Source organism: Syngnathoides biaculeatus, chromosome 14 (genome assembly GCF_019802595.1).
Source record: "Syngnathoides biaculeatus isolate LvHL_M chromosome 14, ASM1980259v1, whole genome shotgun sequence".
NCBI classification, from domain to species: Eukaryota; Metazoa; Chordata; class Actinopteri; order Syngnathiformes; family Syngnathidae; genus Syngnathoides; species Syngnathoides biaculeatus.
The window spans coordinates 10487429-10507335 of record NC_084653.1 but is presented as its reverse complement, the minus strand read 5'-3'; the positions used below and the strand labels follow the sequence as shown (position 1 = coordinate 10507335).

The following is a 19907-nucleotide window of genomic DNA, read 5'->3' as shown; positions in this document are numbered from 1 at the left end:
ATTGGTATTTGCTCACCAAACCTGGAATGCAGTATGACAAAATAATAGAAATATTTCATCAAAGTACCTGGTTGTGCTGATGGAAAGGCTTGAAATAACATAATAGTAGAGCTGCATTCCGTCGAGTTGGTACAGTGCAACGCAAAATATTCATAAATAGGTCAGAAATGCATATTTTTATCCAGATTTGAACTGTGAGCTTCCTTAACATGTGCAACACCACTTATGTGCCATGTAAATAAGTTCTAAGTATCGTCTCAACACAAAATAAATAAATAAATAAAAATCAATTACTTTAATAAGTGTCAAACTCAAGGTCTGGGGGGCAGATCCGGCCCACCACATTGTTTTATGTGGCCCATGAAAGCAAATCACTTGGGTCAACTTCCTTGGTTCTTGTTAAAATCTGTATCAAAATTGTAAATTGTCATACGTAGTGAATGATTACTGGTTTATTGCAGACATGTTTTAATGCCAAAGCCTTTTTTTTTTTTAACAATAAGTTTAACAATTGATCAAATTATCATGCTTGACCTCTGATTTCAAAAGTCATCCATTCATTTGTTCTGAAAATGGAATACTGTGAAGACATTTATTTGGTTTTGGAGTCATAATAGCCCTATGAGGGAAACTGTAACTACAATGTGGCCCACGACAAAAATTAGTTTGACACCCCTGTGTAAAGGTAGGCTGTGTGTATATGCAAAATGCCTCTAGAAGATTTTAAAACAAATTTTGTGCGGATTGCTTTGATCTTGTTTGATCTGTGTTGGGAAGCAAAGTTTAGGAATGACTATATAGTACCTGTATTTGACTGTTGTGCTCAACCGCCTTCGCCACATATTAAAGTCTGGCTCAATGAGAACAGCATGTCTCATTTACTATAATCAAGACAGTCTATTTTGCAGTGCCGTCATCAAAAATGCATGCAGTCTCATATTTTTTTCTACTGTGGGATTTACAAGAAAAAAGCTCCTTTTTCAACTATTAAAACAAAAGGGAAATGTAGATTTGAAACCATAAACTATTCATGGAAATAACATTAAAATGTTGACTTTCTTTGGCGGACTTTGACATGACATTCCAGTCAACAAATATACAAGATTCTCTTTCCATGCATCCATCTGTCCATCAATTCATCCATTCATCACAACTTCCACTATCCAGGGTCACATCTCTAGTTTTTCAAACAGGATAAAGGTCCCCCTTTGTTGAAAGCTTGCCAAGTGTAGATTGACCTCTTTTGGCCATCTTCATTCGCACACGTTTACTCACTACTCCATAACAAGGAAGAAAGAGATAGTTCCCATGGTAACTCCTGTATCAGCTAACCTACTTTTGCATGCGCTGAGGCCATTGGTTGATGAGGGGATGTACTGTGTGGTTTAGATGCAACATGTACACGTGTGTCATTGCATTTAAATGATATTTGATATAAAGTCACAGTCAATAGCAGTATTGTTGCTGATTTTTTTTTTGGTATTGGGCAAAGAATAAATTGCAAATAAAGCTAAAGTCATGTGAGGACCTCATTTATCAAACTTCTTTAATTGTTGCAGCACATTAATAGAGATCAGGAGTGTACATTGCTTTTGTTTATTGCAACACTGTAAAATAACTGCATACATGCTGTGTAGGGACTTGGAATACATTCAGGCATTCATACCTTGCCACTTAAAGTTTATACTACAACTCGATGTTTCAACAAATGATTTTGAATGCGGACATGTTTGTGCTGCATGTGTAAATATTATAATATAAATAATGATGTCAATGTGAGTGCATAGATTGAATGAAGCCTAATAATAGAGCTCACAATGGTTTGTAATTTAAGTTAACCTTTATGCGACTAAATGGCTGCAGCTTTTGACTGGATCGCTGTGTATAAATGTATATACTAATGATAGCATCCTTATTCAACAATTTACTTTCCTTCATTTCATCCCAGCATCTCCAAAGCATTCTTATCATCCTTAGCTCCTGCTTAAATGGATTGAGGGGGGTTTTCATTAAATGATCACTTTTCTCACTCCAGCTTTAATGCGCTATTATTCGCTGTGGACATTTATAAAATGCAGATGAAACACACTGAGCGCAAAACCTGAGTTGCTGCGATAAAGGCCGGTAGGGATGAGGAATGGCTTGTTGCCAGCACTCATGAGCGCGGCGTTGAAAATCAGGGCTTGACAACATCAGACTCACATTCTCCGTGGACGAATGACTGTGGCATTGCAATATTCCACAGTCTTGCTATGGACTGCAAATAGAGCTTTAAGAAATGGCAGGTCCCTGTGGCTATAAAGCAGTGGGACCCCGATTTCAAGTTCTTGACCTTCATTTGAGTACAAGACAGTCTCGTTGCAGTTCAATTAGAATTTCATTTTATAGCACATACAGTATATGTGAACTAAACCTGGTTTGCCCCCTCCATTATTTTCATCATCAGCCACCACAATAGGAATACATTACCTACAAATATACTGCATAGTGAATGTAAACATCTACAAAACTTAATTCAAATGTCAGGTTTGTGTGATATAGAAAATTGAAGCGTTTAGCTTAAAATCATTGTCGACGGTGTGTGTGCGTGAGTGCGTGAGGGTGGGCGTTAGGTCTGTCATCAAATAGCAGGGGATTCAATGCCCAGCCAGACCTGTTTGGTTATGTGCCCTCAAGTTCGATACCCCCCAGTGTGCCCCCCCCTCCCCACTTCACTCATTTACTTGCTACTGCTTCTTATATCCAAGTACATAATATCTGCCGACACTTATTTTGACTACAGTATTCATCAAAATAATACTTCTTGGAGGAACTGCCATAGCATGAATGTAACTCATCTTCCCCTTGCTGACGTCACATTGGTCTTATTGAGATAGGCAGCCAGTTGTGACTGAATGAACTCATCTTTATGACAATATTAACTAACAGTCAGTCAGGCATACATGTTTCGTGTAGTCATAGTAGTTATTTTTGTTAAGGGACATTCCGGTGTGCTCTTGTGTAATAAAAAATTACCTTGACATTTTCTGCTTACGCATACACTCACCTGTCACCCTTTGCATAAGCGCTCTACCCTGAGCTTTTGATCGTGGGTGGCAATTAGCCCCCCTGCCACTCACCCGACAAAGTCACACACTGACACAGAGGGACGAGCACACGAACTTCTGATCCCTCGGGCACTGAATGATTGTAAGAGTGGAGCAGGTCTAAACAGGTGGACAGGCAACATAGGCTTAGATTCATAGCTCACACACCCACACACCCGCGCACGCACACACACACACACACATTGTAGCTTGCATATCATATGTGCAACTACTGGTGGGTGCCAATATTGTTCTAGCAGATGACTTTACTTTCAACAACTTGTCCAAGCTACAACAACAAAACGTGCAGATGTTCAATAAAAAGAGAATGGATGTGAATGTAGTCAATAACCAATGGTACTGGCCATGGACTCTCCCCCCAATCCCGCTTGAGGGCCTGTTCGTGATGGGACCTTTAGAATCCTCATCGCTTTTCTCATTTATGCCCCACTTGCAAATGTCTTTTTAATGTATTTGTCAGTTAATTACTCGTTATTGGTTAGTCAATGTTCTCGTCGCGATTTCACTTTAATACTAATCAACCCCTTTATCATTGTTTCCCATCTGAGTCCAATCAGAATCAAATAAACGACGTTTAAATTCCACCACTAGGTGGCATTAAAAGACAATTATTCCGCAGAGAACACGGTTGCCGATTAGGTAATAAAAATTATAAAAAAGAACAGTATTTGTTTGAAAAATTAAGACGCACAAATTAGTTTGATCAATTCTTGCATGGATTACTTGCACTCACCACAACCACAATATGATGTAATAATGAAAACCACAGGCTCGAGCTGTATCAATGGAAGGTCAATGACTCAAAACATAACATGAAGTAGCACGGTGAAGTTGAACCACAACGATAACAAAACTGGGAGTTCTTTTTCACTTCGTAAATACAATTTGGAAGTGGTACCTGTTGTGAGCGGCACGTCTAGTGTGACACTTTTCGCTTTGTGTGGCCCACTTGGACTTTTCCCTTCTCTGCAGACTTTCGTACTTTGAAATTGGTCGTCTCCTTTTTTGCTGTGTGGAGAAAGAAATGTAAAGAGTCCTTACTCTCGTCAGCACTGAAGGCAGATATTTCGTGAATACTTCACAATCTGCGAAAGAGGTTGAGTTGATTGACGGGCTGTGTCGTCTGGTTCTTCTTAATCAGTTCGGCTTTGCGCAGGCGCCACAATTGCGATAGATGATGAGGATGAGGATGAGGAGGATGGCGATGAGAGCGTGACCTCAGCGCCTCCAGCAGAGCCTAGGGAGGCACACGAACAAGCTGGAGACGACTCGGGGGAGGAAAGTGCACGACGACGCACGCGGGGCGTCCCTCGACCGCTTCCCGTCTGCTCGCCTCCCAGAATGTTCTGTTCTCGCGGTCCGTTCTTCCGCCACGAGAACCAGCACCAGCAGCAGCAGCAGCAGCCGTCGCCGCCGCCGCGTCTCCACGGAGCCTGAAGCCCAAATGCTCACCCTCTCTGCCGACATGGACGAGTCTTCGTCGTTGCTGGATCTCTTGGAGTGCTCGGTGTGCCTGGAGCGCCTGGACACCACGGCCAAGGTGCTGCCGTGTCAGCACACCTTCTGCCGACGCTGCCTGGAGAACATCGTCAGCTCCCGAAATGAGCTCCGTTGCCCCGAGTGTCGCATCCTGGTGGACTGCGGAGTGGACGACCTCCCGGCCAACATCCTGCTCGTTCGCCTCCTGGACGGCATTAAGCAGCGGCCTCAGCGAGGGAGCGCCGGAGCGGGCAGTCGGCAGCCCGTGGCCGGGGGCTCGCTGCAGGGCTGTGCAGCCGGGATATCGGCGTCTCCCCCGGGCAGCGCCGTCAGAGAGATGCCCGTCGCCACCCGGAGCTCCCCTGTCAAGGTAGCTCGTCTCCTCACTTTTTGTTTGCACTTTTCGAATGAAACTGACGTCACACTTCTTGGTACTTGTGTTTTTATACTGATGATTGTTGACCGTGTCAACAATGATGACAGCAGTGCTGTTTCTGCTGCTGCAGTGTATAACATCGGATACGACGTCGTCCACAGATATTCTTTCAAGATATGGATTCTATCCTATCTTATCCTAACCCGAGGATACGCATCTCAACCAGCAATGGTTTGCTTGTTGTTTGCTTTTGCAGCGATGAACATGTTCACATGTAGCATTGCAGATTGCTTGATGATAGGGATACATCACAAACTTACCTACCAACGGGATTCATGCATAGCGCTATGGAACATGCAGACAGGAGGGGACTAAACTGTATCGCGCTCAAGTGAACAGTACAATCGCACTGCAGATGAGTCATCTACTGAATAATGTGTGTTGTCTAGAAACTGTTTATTTGTGCCCCTGGATCTTTGATCTCACTTGGCAAAGATGAACTTTGAGAGTCATTTTTTTTCTTCTGATCGTGTGAAACCCAACTTTCATGAGCTCAATTGGAAACAAATTCAGTCCGTCTGCAGTCCATTGTTTTTGCAGCATAATGGACTGCATAGTTAGAGTTTTATTTTTTGTGTTCAAGAAAATGCAAGGATATGTTTATTGCTCATAGTGGTGGTTTTATTTCTTAGAAAAAAGGTAGAAGTCGGTGTTGGTGATAAATTGTATCAGCAGGTGTTTCTTGCGGATCAAGAGTCGACTTAGTACTGGCATGTGAGCTGCATGACTCAGTGTTTTTCCTGATATCTGAAGCAGGTCGATCGAGCACTTTAGTACATAAAGTCAATGTTAAATAAAGGTTCGCTGCAAGACAACTGCTTCTGTGTTAGTCCAGACAAGGAAGTGAACACTCGAGAGCAGAAAATCACTGTCTTGTTTTGAGATATGTACGCCAAGGTGGAGTCTCATGACAGCCATTGAATGCCTTTAGCGGTCTCCACTGATAATGCTGTCGGAGTTTAATTTCGAACAACTGCTTATAAACACATCTTTTTCGAGATGCACTTCATAAACACTCCTGCTGGTTAGCTTTTAATGAACTCAATAAATATTTGTAGCTCCTGGTCAATATTAGTGTCATGTTTTTCTTGTGCCTAAACTCCACTAGATCTCTATCATATCGCAGAAAACCACGATTGTTACAGACAATATTTGGTTTCTTTGTCTTTCACCAACTATATAGAGAGTTTATTTGTATCATAATTATTTATAAAGGCCGCACGGTGGCTCACAGTTCTGACGTCCCCGGTTCAATGCCGGACCCACCTGTGTGGAGTTTGCATGTTCTCCGCGCACCTGTGTGGGTTTCCTCCGGGCACTCCGATTTCCTCCCACATTCCAAAAACATGCAACATTAATTGGAGACTCTAAATTAGCCGTAGGTGTGATTGTGAGTGCGCCTGTTTGTCGCAATGTGCCCTGCGATTGGCTGGCAACCAGTTCAGGGTGTACCCAACCTCCTGCCCGTTGACAGCTGGGATAGGCTCCAGTCCTCCCCACGACCCTTGTGAGGATAAGCGGTGAAGAAAATGGATGGATGTAAATATTTATAAATAGGAGGCCAAGCTTGTTGCATCAGGCTATGTGTTTGTCACTCCCAGTTCAAGTGTACTCTAAAACGACACATATAACAAAGAGAATTAAGCATTTTATATTTAAACACAGAACTGTTTAAATCACCATATAAGTTATCTGATGAAAGTTTGCTATCGTAATGCTACCGTTTAATGCGAAATGTATGAAATGAATCTAAATACAGGTTAACAAAATTGGGATCATTTGCTTAGCTGTTATGCTAAATATCAACCTTCAAACAACTGCTGCTTTAACACACTCGGAGAAGCAAAAAATATGAACAAAGCATACAACAATACTCACAAGCATATATTTTCTCTCCGCTATGTGGGAACGACGACTATTACTGGAGCTTATTTGGGAAACTTCTTTGCCTCGCTTTTCCTCTTTATGACATGTTACGTCCCTTTCATTGTATGTCAGTGTTGCCTGGTATGTTGCGACAGAACTTGCGACTGCACATTAAAACCCATTAAAAAATGGTCACTTAAAAATGTGCATTACAGCGGGGGTGTGAATGGTGTGTTATAACAGTTCACAGTCAGCACTTACACAGATTCCCAGACAGGACAGGGACACTGAATAATTAGGCTACGAAAGACAGCCCCCCCCAACCCCCAGCATGCACGCACACACGGTTATTTTGCAATAAGACTTATACGGTAAGATGACCATTGATTGATGCATTGGCGCGATTCGGAGTGATGAAGTGCACCTGCACTGAGCGGCCAGTCGTTTATGGCGATGAAATGCAATTGAAACCTCCTGTGACATTTCCAATAACACTTAACACCCCATTTCCTTTCACTCAATATACCTAACCTTCGAGACAGGTACGGTGCTTGTGCATGAAGCGAAGATTTGTGCTGAATCAACGGGTGAGACACACTCCTTGTGCGAGGGTGCAGATATTTAGTTTTAATTTGCAGAGAATTGTTACATTTAACAAACTAATCAATAAATCAATCTTTTTTTCACGACTGAAACACACGCAGAAATGTCCACACATTGCACGGGGGTGTGACCAGTCTGTGTTTGGTTTAGGGCCCCATTGAGAGACCAGTCGACTTTGCGTTGTAGCCTTTAATGCCGCCGACTGGACACACATGCATGCGTGCACACACACACACACATGCACACACACACACAAAACATTACTGTCCGAAATCCCCTGTAGCCACTTTGCCCAAGTCTTCTCCAGGCTCCCCTGAGAGCGACGCTCCATGATAAAAGTGAGAATTAATCTCCTCTGCGGGATATGGGGCTAGTGTGCGCACCCACCGACACACAAAGAACACGGGGCCTTCCTAAGGGGCTAAAATCTGACATGACACTCACACACACTAATATCGAGGGTGTCAAATGGGTCAAAAAGAATGCTACTTCATGTGGTGAAGAGTGTAAATAAGGGGTTGCTATGGAACCAGAAGTGAAGGCAGAAATGCTGAGTCTGCAGCAAGGCCAGCGTTTTTAATGATGTTTGGGTTTTGACCAATAGGACTTTGTCAAGATTGATGAATTCCTTACTCACTTCAAACATGGTAGTGCACCGCCGAAAGAAAATGCTTTGCTGTACCTGCTACATTTAAAAATAAAAAACAAATTGACTTTTGGCTACACATCAAACCACATAACATATTTAATAAAATAACCAAGAGTGGGCGCTTTTTTAATTTTTCTTTTGTAGCAATGCTGTAAGGCAATTTTTTTGCAGCACCCCCTATTCGGAGCTGACATTTTATGCGCCCTACCCAATTGCAAATTTTCAGCAAACATTTACATTACATTATTACATCAACATTTCTCTCTCACTCTCTCTCTGTCTGTGTGTGTGTGTGTGTGTGTGTGTGTGTGTCCGCGCGTGTGTATATATATTCTTCTTCTTCTTTCCCTTTCGGCTTGTCCCGTTAGGGGTCACCACAGCATGTCATCTTAGATGAACGCATATTTTTTTTGGCACAGTTTTATGCCGGATGCCCTTCTTGACACAACCCCTCTGCATTTAGCCGGGGAGAGAAGCTTACAGCACCTGGTATTCCCAAGAGGTCTCCCATCCAAGTACTAACCATGGCCAACGCTTAGTTTCTGAGATCTGACGAAATATATATACACACACATACACACACAGAGTGTTTTAGTGAACTACAAAAACATGGTGCCATTGTCAGGAAGAAGATTGCCACATAGAAAAGAAACAGGCCATACGAAGAGAGAGAAAAGTGTGTATAATTTGAGAGGCCGTTGACAATGATTGATAGCCTCTTTTTTTAACTGCTTACATACATTTCAGACTCCATGCTTTACTTTGTAGCATTATATATATATAAAATTATAAATATAGTTGAGAACCTTTTTTCTTGTGGAGCCTCACACACATTCATGCTGTGACAGCTGCGACAAATCATTCACCAAATTTTAAATATTGGAAAAAAAAGAGTCGCTGATGGTTGGCCTCCCATTAAAGGCAGTTTCCCAACTCTGGACACTGCACAACCGTTCACTTGGGTTTGGCTGCATTGCTGCTGTAATGGGCCTATGGCAGTCATTGCAGGTGGTTTCTGCCTTTCAAATTTACTCATCTTTATGGACCTGTATGTCACACATACTATATAAAAACCTGCAAATACAGACTTTAGATGAGCACAAGCAATAATTTACGTGCACCTGTTTCCTATGATTAGTATGATGCATTGTGCATGCATCAAAGTGGTGGCTTTTAGATAACTGGAAATCAAAACCTACCAACAAATCTGAGAATCGATCACAAATTCCCATGGCCACCCGTTTCTTTTTATAATAAATATATATATTAAATAAATAATAAAATGCCCCCAATGGTTCTTAAACAGACATCTTTGGATTCCTCTTCAGATGGTTACTGATGAATACAGCAGATACTGTAATTATAAAATGCATCATTCATTAGAGTGTCGTGTCATAGAGTTTGTAACTACAACAACATTCCAATTATTGCAAGAACCACCAACACTGAGAGCTAGGAGAACCCCATACTAATAAGTTGTTTACATTCCCATCAAATTAATTTACCTGGGGGATAGTTTAGTGACGTCTGAGGTTACCTTGGTAATGAAAAATATTTGCTTTTATCTTCAGAGGAAGAGAATGACTTTGCCCTTTCATTCCCACTTGTGTGCGTCTTGGTCATTATGTGTAAGGATTAGTTGGAGGCTTCACCAAAAGGAAACGGCCTGTTATCAGTGCTAATAATGAGCCTATGAAGCACTGTGATTTCTTTGTACTCACGAGTCCTCTGACCTTAAACGGTGAGCAGCCGCTCAAAGAATAGAAGGTACATGAACTGTACAAAAGGTATCCCACATTTATTAATTCGTGTTTCCAAGGATAGGCTTTGAAATAAAAATTATTAAAAAAAAACAAAAAACTACAAATCCAATTCCAATTAAGTTGGGACATTCTGTTGAACATAAAAACAGAATACAAGGATTTGCAAATCACGTTCTACTTTTATTTAATTGAATACATGACAAAGACAAAGTATTTAATGCTTAAACTGATGATTGATGATTATAGCAAGTGATCATTAACTTGGAATTTTATGGCTGCACACATTCCAAAAAAGCTGGGTCAAAGTCACATTTACCACTGTGTTACATCACCTTTTCTTTTAACAACATTCAATAAATGTTTGGGAACTGAGGACAGTAATTGTTGAAAGTTTGTAGGTGGAATTCTTTCCCATTCCTGCTTGATGTAGTGCTTCAGCTGTTCAACAGTCTGGGGTCTCCTTTGTCATATTTTACATGTCATAATGCACCGCACATTTTCAATGGGAGACAGGTCTGGAGTTCAGGCAGATTAGTCTGGTACCCATACTTATTTACTATGACGCCATTCTGTTATAACACGTGCAGAATGCGGTTTGCCATTGTCATACATAAATAGGCAGAGCCGTCCATGAAAAAGCCATTGCTTGGATGGCTGCATATGTACTGTAGGTACCTTTCAACAATAATGGTGCATTCACAGATGTGTACGTTCCCCATGCCGTTGGTGCTAACACAGTCCCATACCATCACAGATGCTGGCTTTTGATCTTTGCGTTCATAACAGTTGGATGTTTCGTTTCCTCTTTAGCCCGGAGGACACAACGTTCACAATTTTCAAAAAACAATGTGAGATGTGGAGTCGTCGGACCACAGAATACTTATCCACTTGGCATCAGCCCATCTCAGATGAGTTTGGCCCCAGAGAAGGCGGCAGCGTTACTGGGTGTTATGGATAAATGTCTTTCATCCGTTCATCGTGAACGTAATTCAATTTGATTTGCCATCATGCTGGTACGATGGTGAACAGTTCTTGCCGACAAAGGCATGTCTTTTATTTGTTTGATTATCTTGTCTTTATGCAAAGTTGGCAAAATGTTTATTGGCAACATCAAGTAAGAATGCTATGGCATACGCCCCATCTGTTAGACACACAGCAGAACTCTCCCTCTCCACAAAGGCGGTCCATTCTTGTTGAAAACTTCGGTACTCCTCATATTTTTTTCTTTGAGAGACCTTTGTCAAAAGTGTTTCCATAATTAATTGTTCCGACACGATCGGCTTTCGACTCTTCTGTGCCTGCGTACATCTACTGCCAACACCAAACTACGGCAACCCCACTAGGATAGACGAGCTCTGCCTCATTTGCGTTGCCTCCCACACCAAACTATGGCAATCCTACTAGGACAAACGTTCTCTGCACGACAGAAATCACATGTACAGTATGCCATTATGAAGGCTCCATAAGCCAAATGCAACCACCTAAACAGCCAGCCAGCTATGGCTCGCGAGCCATAGGTTCCCGACCCCTGCTTTCCACACTGACGTCGGTTTTGATTCAGCGCCGTCTGAAGGATTGAAGGTCACAGGCATTCAATGTTTGTTTTCGGCCTTGTCCCTTACATTCAGTGATTTCTCCAGAGTCTCTGAACCTTTTGATGATATTATGGACCTTAAATTCCTTGTAATTATTTATAATTGTAATTGTACATTGAGGAACATTGTCCTTAAAATGTTTGATTAACAATTATTGATGATTTGGTAAAAATACATTTTATTCATTTGAACATTAAATATCTTGTCTTTGTCGTGTATTCTATTAAATATCGGTTGAACATGATTTGCAAATCATTGGTTTCTGTTTTTATTTATGTTTAACTTCATTGCTCAACTTCTCATAGTCAACATTCTCAACTTCATTGGAATTGGGTTTGTGGTAAATAGGTACAGGAAAGGTACTGAACATGTTAGGGGAGTTCAATAAATTTTTGAGGACATCTCCACAACTCATTTTGGGGCCTGGAGTGTAAACATATGTGGAATTGTTTTGGAAAACAATAGTATTTCCATCTGAAACACCAGTGAAAAAAAAAGGACATGCATATATTGTATTCAGTCTTGCCATGTGTGATTATGCCAAAGTCAAAACTTTGGCATTGTTCTCTGGCAGCATCTGTCCAGCAACCAGGACCTCCATACTAAATTGCACGGAATGGGCTTTTCCCTCTGTATGTCTCCAGGTCAAGTATGTGTAAAGGGTTTACTGGGTTAAATTGAATTCTCTTAATACCACTTTTCTTTAACTTTGTGGAAAACATCATCGGGTCCAGGTGAGATGAAAAGGTCCTTTCCTTCCAACATAGGAAGACATTACTGTTCAAAATGAACTAGACAGCACGTTCCAAAACTAAGTCCTCGCATTTCTAACGTGAAACTGTGATAAACGTTTCGATAGCCTGTTGCCGTGAATGTTGCTGTCACAGAGGATTTTGGGGACCATATCTATTCTCCTTTTATGAATGTTGGTCTGTAGTAACTTTTGTTAAAGGTCCCATGTTTTGGCTATTTGAACTGACATAGCGTGAATGTATAATTGCCTTAATATAAAAGTGTCAATTTAATTTTAGAAAACACCTTAGTTTTGTAATATGAGAGTCCACAAAAGGCCCATCTGACTGCTACTGCTGTTTGACACAGTTTAGTATACGCTTTGTTCATAATTGCCGAAGACTTTCCGCCCACACTTTTATCTGTTTGGTTGCCTCCTTGCTGAAGACCCACTTTTGAGAGCACACGTTTATGTTGACAGCACTGGCTCAGGAGCAGAGAGGTAGGCGAAGTTGATTGAAAAACAAGCGCAGGAATGCGTGAACAATTTTAATGAATGTTTCACTTGTTCACTGAGGCACCATTGTGTTCGGCATTTGAATTTCAGTGATTCAGTGGTTCTATTCTGAATGATTTTACAAATAGAGCCTGGCATGTTTTTCTATAGTGTGACATACCAAAGAAAACCCTGCGACATTGCACCTTGTTTTGCAATTGCAGCTTGCCTCAAATGTTAGCCGTCAGCATTTCTTTGTGCATATTTTGAGGAGAAAGGATTGAGTGAAACAATAAAATTGAAGAAAAAATGGTGGACTCTTGAAAGCAGAACTCCTTATTGATTTAGGACAATATATGCATGCAAACAGTGCTACTTCTAGGAAGCTGTTGGGTGAGGTACATAAGGTTACGTTGCCTGCATGCCAACGGCATTAAAAGTATGTGAACGTGAACATTACCTACATCTATTCCTGATGAACGGACATCCCAAACCGCCCTCTCATGACCACCATGGGATGACACCAAATGAATGCCTCTTTCTCCATGACTGATGTTTTTGCCGGTTTGGTCATGGTTCAGGTAGTGTTGAAATGTTTTCTGGTCCAGCCTCACCCGACAGCTTGATTTGACAAGATTAGGTCAATGATCGTAAAAGATGTGGTATCATAATATATTGTTTGCCCTATTGTGTTGCCATTGTTCACACTGCAGGATTTTATGGGACTAGTGTGAGGTAGTGCCATCGTGAGAGACCGAATTTGTCTTGTATTCTGATCCAGAGACAACCCAAATGCGTGGCTTTCTCTTAATGTTTGAGCAAAACACAAAACCCGTCTGAGAGTGGGCATGCACTGAAAAGTTCTTTGCTTAAGAGGCTATATAAATACAAAGGTGCCATTACGATAACATTGTGGTCAATAATATGATGGAACCTACTTTTAGGTCAAATCGAATCAATGCTACCGAGTCCATGTGAAAAGGCCACCATTCACAGCGCCAGCTAATATGTCCCCCGTGTGAACTTTCTGTCCATAATACATTTCTATTTTTACCAAGGGGGCATTTCAGCTTAATTCATTTTAGTGTCATCTCATATCAGCCTCCATCCTTGCCCCTTTCCTCTTTCCAATCCACCACTGTCTTGCCCCTGTGAATGTTCAAGCAGGACAGGTAATGGATTGATGGATGGAGGCAAGGTGGCGGTCAAGGGCAATTTATACAGTAGCTAGACATGTACAATGACAAAGAATGACTGCTGCTTTGTTTGTCTGCCTGTGTGTACGCATGCGTGTGTTCACATGCATGCACATAATGGGCACGAAAGCCTAAACAAGCATTGGAGCTTGGCTGTGATTCCCACGGGCATATGGGTGGAATGTCATCAATTGCATCCCCCAGTCAAACAAGTTCACACATACACATTAGGTTAAAGGTCAACCCGCTCATTTGTGGGGGCCATTGTTGTTATGGAAATGTGGGGGAGATGTCAGTGAACACTTGTCAGACCTCCACATTTCACTGATGCCATTTAGTACACTATCAGTTAGTGTACATTTAACTAGTCTGATATACAGCATTTAAGCAAAATAAAGTTCAACTATTTTTTTTTCAATGTAATCACAGCATCTCTACTCAGACTCCTGATGGATTTGCAGTTAACAAGAGTCAACTAGCAAGAATGTCTGGTACCTTGCTTTAAATGGATTTAAAGTCAGGCGTGAATTGACATAATGCTTTTAATGAAATCAATACACTGACACGTAATGCTTGATAAACTTCTTCCGTTATGTGCAATGGACAATTGTTTTGGCTCTACGGTGTGATTTGAGAGGTAATTGTAATTTAGAAAAGAAGTCTTAAATTATCTTGAGAGGTCCAGAGGGGGTGTAATTTTGGTGTAAAAACCCATGCACAGACCATGGAAGAGATGCTAATACTGAGAAAACCTTGATCACATTTCAGTTTATTTCTTTATATTCTTTATTTATATTTTTATCATGATTATATGTCAATTCTTAGAGGGGATAATAATAAAATCTTAATGACAGTGATATAATACTTTAAGCAACAAATATTTGAACACAAACACATTTCATCACACTAGAATAGGCAATATAAGGATACTCACTGGCATATATTCTCTATCCTGTGCCAAAAATAACTTACTGAGCGTACAGTAGTGGTGAAACTCGACAGCATGACTACTTGCAAAAGCTATTCAATACTTTACATTCTGTTCAATAGTTACTGGTGGTGGAGTGGTACACAGGCTTGACTTTGGCGTGAGTAGTGTGGGATCAATTCCTGCTCAGGGATGGTGTCAATATCTGACCGACTCGTAGCCATCTCAGGGTGTAGTCTGCCTTTCACCCGAAGTTAGTGCAGCTAGGCCCCTGTGATCCTTGTGAGCATAAGTGACTTGGAAAATTGAATGGGATGCTCTGTTGAATAATTATTTGCAAATGTTCTCGTTTATCGTAAAGTGCTATTTTCCACATTCCTTTTTTTTTTTTTGAAGAGTGTATATACTTTCCATTCATTTCAGTTGGGGAAAGATGATTTGAGACTCTTTTCACAGAGGGTCAGAAAGGTTTGGATATTTGTGTGCCTTAATAAATTGAATTCCCAAATGAAAACTAAATTTTGTATTTGTTTGGGTTGTCTCTGAGTGATATTAAAATGCGTTTGATGATTTAAAACCTCTGTATGTGATGGATGATGAAAAAAAAAACAAAAAACAGAATTCAGGAGGGGGCAACTACCTTTTCACGGCACTGTTCATGTGCTTATGTTGATATAAAGCCTTAGTTTGCAGTTTACACTGCAATGTCAATTCTGCGTGCATTAATGGATGATGGACTGCAAAAAGTGAAGTTGTTCTCCTGGGGGAAGAGATTTGTGGGAGGACTGTGGATTCTCCTTGATGTAAGCACACGTGTGTGCTGTGCTTATGCGTTAATATGTCACACCGCTTTCCTGTTGTGTTTCCATAAGGCCTCTGAATGTTCTTCTCATCGTCCTCAGCTTCCTCTCTTCTGGGGAGATGTTAAAACATGCCCACCACCCACTTTAAAGTGTGCAGGAAACAGAAACTTGGTGAGAGTTGAGATGAAAAAAAAAAGAAGAAATAAGTGCACGCACATACACACACACATGCACACACATTTGAAGAGATGTGGGATACATGGCAATGAATACAGCTTTTTCTCTTCATCGACCTGCTGTTCACTCACACGGCTCTCCAATTCAATCCGTCACCACCAATGTGTTTTTCGTCTTTGTGAAATCAGTCTTCTCTGTATTCCCCCCACCCCACCCAATTTTGCCTGTGGGACCGACTGAACTTTCCATGGTGTTTCAGTTTCTTTTAACAAAATATGCTTTTCCTTGACAATTCATGAAAAGTTCCTCACAAAAATGAGTCAATTGAGGTGCCATTGAATGTAGACTGAATGTAACAATTGCAACATGAACTTGTATTGAATGAAATATTAAATATGAACAATACATTTTATCTTTCACCTTTAGGCTGTAAGCTGTGCTTTTGATAACAGTTTAACATTTTGGGGGTCAACTTAAGAACATTCCTGGTTATTTTGGGACACTGTCTATGATCCACAGTGCTCATGGCACTAGTACAGCTGCGATCATCTTTCCGCTCCGACATCCGAGCCTAAACATTCACTGCAGGTTCCTTGTGACTAACAGGTATGTATTAGTGCTTCTAGTAAATCCTACCAAGTATGCTGGTGACTTTTTGTCGGTGGTGTGTAAAACATATTCAGCGTCAATCTTTTCATTTGTGTTGTCGATTTTGAAAAGAAATCATTGTTTGTGTGTGTGTGTGTGTGGTGTGTGTGTGTGTGTGTTGTGTGTGTGTGTGTGTGTGTGTGTGTGTAGTAGTAGTAGGCACCTGCTCTCGTTTGTATCATGGAAAAAGTGAACGTGCGGTAATGTCAGAAGTAAGTCCAGTTATGCAACGTATGTGTGTTCGTGTGCTATGTCAAATTTCTAACTGGTAACATATGTAGGTAAAGTTTCTCCTTCAAAGATTTCTTTGCACATGTATCTGTTTATTCACATAATTAACTGTTTAAGAGTTGGAGACATAAGACGTATTACCAAGGACTTGTTGCCATGGCAACGTAGACAGATCAGTCTGGCACTCAAATTCACATCCCTGTTGTGTGAATGTGTCAGAAGTAAAGCAGTCAGTATGATTGTTTTGTTGTATTTGCGTGCCAAGGGTTTATTAGATGTTAAAATTTGGGTTTTAATAATATGGAAAATTGGGAAATGTCAGAAAACAAAATAAAGCATAATATATTTTAAATACTACAGTTTGCGATGTGACAATATCTTTTAAGTTGATATGATAGTAACATAAAAACAGTTGTTTATGTCACCCAGGGTATTGGATTGAAACCTCAGCTGACCAGGTCCTCGCAATCGTATATAAGAAGACTTTTGCATATTTAAATGTGTCAATATACAGAAAGAGCTGTAGCCGGCTGAGTGGGAACAGTACACAGGAAAAGGTTCACTTTTGCCGCAACTGTGCTTTGAGAAAATATTATATTTAAGGCCATCTGACATGTAATAACATGTAACAACAGCTGACTAATAATTCATTTTACAAAATACATTGTTCTTTTGGTTCAGGTATATTGTAACGGGTAGAGATAAGGTTATCTATTCTTTCAGGTGGAAACCTGTAAATTCAGATATGGTCATATTTTTTTCCCAGGTCATTACGATTGACCTGTCCTCATGTCATCTTTTAAAAGTGTTGAAAATAGGTTGGAATCAAATCTATGAACTCTCTTGTAGACTTACCTGTCTGTGATGCATCATAAAACTTAACCTCCGCGTGAGCCGTGCGACATTATTTTGCTTCAAGAAATTCTGGATGTTGTGTATTTTGTAGATAATTATGAGTAGCGGTAATGAATTACCCATATACAGTACTGTTATAATCAATGACAACAATGAATTAACAATAAAATAAATCAGATTAAATCAACAATAGAGCATAAATAGGGGTGGTATTGTGGTGATGTTGGTGCACATCGCGAATTGGTTACAAGACCAACTTCTACGATGTCATTTTTATGAACTCAAGCAAAACCCCATTTACTGGATTCATTAAAAAGTTGTGATTTGGAGATGCAAGGATTTGGCCTCATTTGTCATTTGGAAATATTGCAGGGGGCAACTTCGATGCTACATTTAAAAAAAGCCACCACGGAATCAACTTTGTCCACAATTTCCCACATGAAATATTGTGAAAGAGTGTAACAGTGCATCAGCCTGGCAGAAGCCTTTTGTACTCACGCAGCACAGCAGCCCTTCAGGAAAAAAAAAAAAAAACCCAAAAACCGGTAATATTGCTTCAACTGATAGTTGTCTAAAATATGTCTGAGATACACACTGTGCAGCCACACTACAGATTGTTCTGGTATGAAAGATGCAACTGATCGGCCTCAATTGTTGTGCGTGTTTGGGACCGAAATCATGAAGAACACATGCGGCGTTCATACAAAAGGAACAGATAAGAGCTGGAGCTCTATTGGTTAGCTGCTTGTATGGGTATGGCGCTTTCTCTTTTGTCCTTAGTGACTCACATTCTATACATTCGTGTGGCAGACAGAGTTGTTACAGTCGTTATTCTGCTGTAAATCGCAGTGAGAATCAATCACTGACTGACACTTACCATTGAGATCTTTGCTTTTCTTTGCATTGGTTGCTCCTTGTCACTGTCAAGCAGCAGACTGTATATATGTCTGTGTCTGTGTGTACAGTATAACACACATACACACATACACGCACACAGCTATGTTCTGGTAATGCTTACCTCACGTATATTTGAATCACTTGACCATTCTCTGCCATATCTTGAGGATACTGGCTGATGAGATTGACTGTGCAAGTGTTATTTCAAAATCATTTAAGAAGTGCTTCATTTCATGTTTAACTGGAAATTGGATGCTAAAGCAAGGCAGTGAAAAGACATCTTTAATGCTTTGTGAAATGTACCCATAAATTTAAATGTCACTTGCCAAAAAGGCTAATGTCCCAGAAACTAGAATGGAAAGATCACTTAGGTACACATATTTCAAAAGAATGATCTGAGGTTGTGTGTGTGCGTGTGCGTTTGTGTGTGTGTGTGTGTGTGTGTGTGTGTGTGTGTATTATACACATACACGCACACACGCACCCACACACACCTCACTCTTTGAAAACAAGAACACACATACCAGTATTCTTTATTTGTAGGAGGAGACCTACGGTATAGTGCTAACTTGTTGTAGAGGTGTGATCATACAGTTTAGCCACTATACAAAAGATACACTAGAAAGGGAACAGAACAAATAAGACCAAGAAAACAAAACAAAGCGACAATATAAATACAACAAAACAGGAACCCAAAAAAATAGGTAAACAATGATCTTATATAGTAATATGAAGCAAAAATGCAGAAATGTTCATGCTTGTCTCAAAGAATCAGCAATAAATGGCAAAGTTGTGAACAAAGAAAAAACACATTGTATTTTGTGGTAATACTGTATATCTGACAAGTACAGTTATTTTTAAGACTAGAAGAGATCATTCATTAATAAATTAAATGAAATGCAAATGGGGGGGCACAGGAGAGCAACTTGCTAGAGCACATTTCTGAGGACTGGCGTTCAAACCCCAGTCCCGTCTGTGTGGAGTATGCATGTTCTCCCCGTGCCTGCGTGGGTTTTCTCCGGGTACTCCAAATTCCTCCCACATCCCAAAAATATGCCTTAATTGGATGCTCTAAATTGCCTTTAGGTTTGTATATGAGTGTATCTCTTGTTTGTCTCTATGTGCCCTGCGATTGGCAGGCAACCATTTCAGGGTGTACCCTGCCTCCTGCTCAATGATAGCTGGGATAGGCTCCACCACTCCCTTACCGTGTGACGATAAGCGGCTCAGAATATTGATGGATGGATGAATAACACCTCAAAGTTGAATTATTCTTCTACAATTTCATGTGAACATGAAACATGAACAGTAATAATGACACCAGAGGCACGTCATCGTGACATTGAACCTTAGTTATATTCTCAGACTGCTTTACTGCATCCCGCACAGTTTGTCTTCAGTGCATGGTACAATGAATTCTATAAACCAGTGGTTCCCAAACTTGGT

The 19907-nt window shown here is 40.7% G+C and overlaps 1 protein-coding gene across 1 annotated transcript in view; it reads left to right on the top strand.

Annotated features, from left to right (window-relative positions):
* The first annotated feature begins 4535 nt into the window (after window positions 1–4535).
* LOC133512544 (E3 ubiquitin-protein ligase SH3RF3-like) overlaps window positions 4536–19907 on the top strand; it is a 108255-nt gene continuing 92883 nt past the window's right edge. Inside the window, exon 1 of the mRNA XM_061842278.1 lies at window positions 4536–4956. Within this exon, the coding sequence (XP_061698262.1) occupies window positions 4552–4956 (405 nt within the window). The 5' untranslated portion in view covers window positions 4536–4551. The remainder of the gene's footprint in view (window positions 4957–19907) is intronic.